This window comes from Triticum dicoccoides, chromosome 6A (assembly GCF_002162155.2).
Source record: "Triticum dicoccoides isolate Atlit2015 ecotype Zavitan chromosome 6A, WEW_v2.0, whole genome shotgun sequence".
Taxonomy (NCBI): Eukaryota; Viridiplantae; Streptophyta; class Magnoliopsida; order Poales; family Poaceae; genus Triticum; species Triticum dicoccoides.
The window spans coordinates 606,446,109-606,449,487 of NC_041390.1; the positions used below are offsets into that span (position 1 = coordinate 606,446,109).

General features: G+C 44.4%; 1 protein-coding gene across 1 annotated transcript in view; it reads left to right on the plus strand.

Annotated features, from left to right (window-relative positions):
* The first annotated feature begins 398 nt into the window (after positions 1-398).
* Positions 399-3,379, plus strand: part of LOC119318370 (peptidyl-prolyl cis-trans isomerase E-like) — a 4,295-nt gene continuing 1,314 nt past the window's right edge. The window contains exons 1-2 of the mRNA XM_037592916.1: positions 399-581; positions 832-1,095. Coding sequence (XP_037448813.1) covers positions 545-581; positions 832-1,095 — 301 coding nt within the window. The 5' untranslated portion in view covers positions 399-544. The remainder of the gene's footprint in view (positions 582-831; positions 1,096-3,379) is intronic.

Here is a 3,379-nt window from a genome sequence, read left to right on the forward strand (position 1 = left end):
ACGTGAGCGCTATATTTTTTTAATTATTTTAGTTCTTTTTTAACTTTAGAAACTTTTTTTGAATTAAAAAAGTGTTACATCGTCTACTAAACTCTTCACAATAAAAGCCGGCGGCTCATCAAACCACACCGAAGGTGGATCTGACACCATTTGCCTAGCTAAAACATGAGCGACAGAATTTGCCTCTTTAGGCAGTGAATAAAAGACACCAAAGTATAACATATAGTAAGGACCAAACAATCCGAATAGATCGCCGCTGCGCCCTATGCCGTAGATTCTTCATTTTTTATGGTATTAATTCTTTAAGAATTTATCTAAACGCCTATACATTGGATATGCCCTTACGATCTTACCATTAAATAGACATGGACGGACCATTTAGGAGCGTTGGAGTTGGGCTAAAACCAAAGGCACCCCCCCTGTTTCCAGGTGAGCGAAAAAATACCCCGCTTCGGTGCTTCCGTAGCCTTGTCGCTGTTTCCTCCCGCGAGCCATCCCCGGCTTCTACCGACCCCGCCGCTTCACCGCCGTCGCCGCCGCCGCCATGAACCAGCCGGTGCAGAAGAACACCCTCTACGTAGGTACGCGGCAGCACCGTCCTCCCTCACTAACCTCTTCTCCCCTGCCGTTGTCCTCGCCCGCCCGCCCGCCCGCGCACTCGCTCGCCACCTGTTCGACGAAATTCGTCAGCGAGATGCACACCTCCCGGGGGTTCTCCTGGCTGCTTCCCCGGCTGCGGAAGGGCCTAGTCTTCTCTGGTTCCCCGGCCGAACTCCCGTGCGATCGAAAACTAAGCCGAGCTCCGTTCCCTGGTTTCGTCCGTCGGCGCAGGTGGGCTGGCGGAGGAGGTGGACGAGAAGATCCTGCACGCGGCGTTCGTGCCCTTCGGGGAGGTCAAGGACGTCAAGACGCCGCTCGACCAGGCCACGCAGAAGCACCGCTCCTTCGGCTTCGTCACGTTCCTCGAGCGCGAGGATGCCGCCGCCGCCATGGACAACATGGACGGCGCCGAGCTCTTCGGCCGCGTCCTCACCGTCAACTACGCCTTCCCCGAGAAAATCAAGGGAGGGGAGCAGGGATGGGCCGCGCAGCCAGGTATGCCACGCTCCCTGTGCTTTCTCTCCTCTGTTCAATTATGCCCTGCTTTCGTGCTTGCTGCCTGCTTGCTTGACACTAGGGTTAGGGCTGCCAGATGTTTTTCTTGCCTGGCATGAAGTTGGAAGATTAAGGGCGAGGAATTTTTAGGGCTTGCGATTACAGATTTGATATGGTGTTAATGTCCGCGAATTATGCTTTTGTATTGTGGTTTGTCTTTATGTTTTCATTATAAGGATTTTCTCCAGTTCAAATTGGTAGAAAAAATGGAATTGTCCATGTGCATTAAGTTCTTGTGCTGACCAACAAGTTGCAGGTCTTACATAGGGTTTGGATTTATTCTAGTGTGGCCGGCAATTGGTTTCTACTTAGATCTTTCTGTATTGGAAATATGTTAGCTCTTGCTGGTAGGAACAATGTTCAGAATTTCAACTATATAATCTGAATAGTCCAAATGTGTCCATCTGGTTCAGCTCTAGTAGTCAGCAATCAGAATTGTAGGTCCTCTGCTAATCTCATGTGCATTCTTCGCTTATAAATTTAGCCATGATCCAAACATCTCAATCTAGTATCTAATTTACTATGGATGCTCCCATATTTAAAATATTAACCCATGCCTGCTTTAGTTGAAACCGCATTGTCTAAAATGTCATATTTAAATTTATGATCTTATCACGCAAATACTGCTATTTGATTTAGTTGGAGTCGTTGGCTTTGCAGAAGCAAAGAGAGCTAAGTGTTATATAAGTATGACTATGAGCTCTAGGTTCTCAGTCTGTCTGGAGCTGTATGTAATTAGGAAGATATTGATGAGAAAACTTTCAGAGTTCAGAGTTTTTATATTATTATTACTACCCCTGTTCGGAAATAGATGACATCCTTTTACTCCTAATAAGAAACTTTTTTGACTGGTCAGGTGAATATAGTATCATTAGGTTTGTCATGAGAATATTTTCATAGTATCATAGTTCTCGAGAACTCTTTCCAGTAGATATGAAAAGTTTCAGTAAAAGTTGCATGCTGCATACTGGGCCCACGTTCTATACGAATAGAGGAGAGGATGAGCACATGCTTATGGATAAGTCAAACTTGCAATTTTTGCCTTTTATTCGAGGATACCAGTTTTGATTTTATTGTGAGAGGAGCACTAAGACGCCAGTGCTAATGTACAAGGAGTGTTTGCAGATCATGCAGTTGGCATTCCTACAAATTCAAAATTTTATAGAATATAATTTTCTGGCATACCAGCTAGCTCCTCAGCCTTGGGTAATATTGCGCCCTATTTAGTCGCCTAGATTTGGTTGTCAGCTTTTGCCTCTCTAAGACAAACTATATTCTTCATATTCAAAACAAGTGACCTTAGTTGATTACAAGTGTACCAAACTACCAGTAAATATTTTGCCCCTCTTATTGTCTCATTAATTAGCAAGGATCCTTAACTAGTTTTAGTGGTTGTTGGAATTATTCCATCTGTTAGTTTTTAGCAATGAAAAAGTCGATACATGGCTGTAATGTGGAGGCATCACTACAACTGGTGGAGCCACGTGCCTCCGGGTGACAGGACAGTGTGATGGTAGAATGGGTGCCTAAGCCACTTAGAGGAAAGCCTTATCCTAGCTTATTATTTCATTTAAATTTGTTACCTTGGAAAGCAAGATAGAATCTTGATCATTAGGATTTGATTTTTCTTTTTGCATCTCTGATATGGGTGGCTCTCGTATTAGGCCTGATCTTTGCACTAGGAAATGATAACTTGTATTGCTTGATGACTAAAATGTCAACAGCAGACAGCAATGTGATAGCCTTGGACAATGAACTCGACAAACCAAACACTTGATGGATCACAAGCTCAAACCCTAGGGTAGGAGCAAAGCTCAACTAGTTTCTTCTCAAATCAAGTTTGAGAGCATCAGGTAGTACCCAATTCTCATGAAGATTAGGTGGTGAGTCAAGTAGGATAAGATTCACCTGTATTTGGTTGGCCCCAAGCTCTTTATCACACCATAACCGACTCTCTCCTTGCAGCTCTGATCAATCCACCCGTCATTGCAAATAATTGCTCCTTACCCTTTGATTGTATGTCCATTTTTGCTTGATGTCTGGCTCACCAGATCTGGTACATGAAAAATCCATTCCATGAGCCGTTGTAATTGGTCCTACTTGAGTTGGTTGTGTACTTGTGTATCAATCCACCCATCAGTCTCCCTATGTAAGGGCTAAAGCAAACACAGAAACCAATCCTATGTTTTTAAGGCGTCTCTAAGGCGACGCCTAGGCGTCGAGG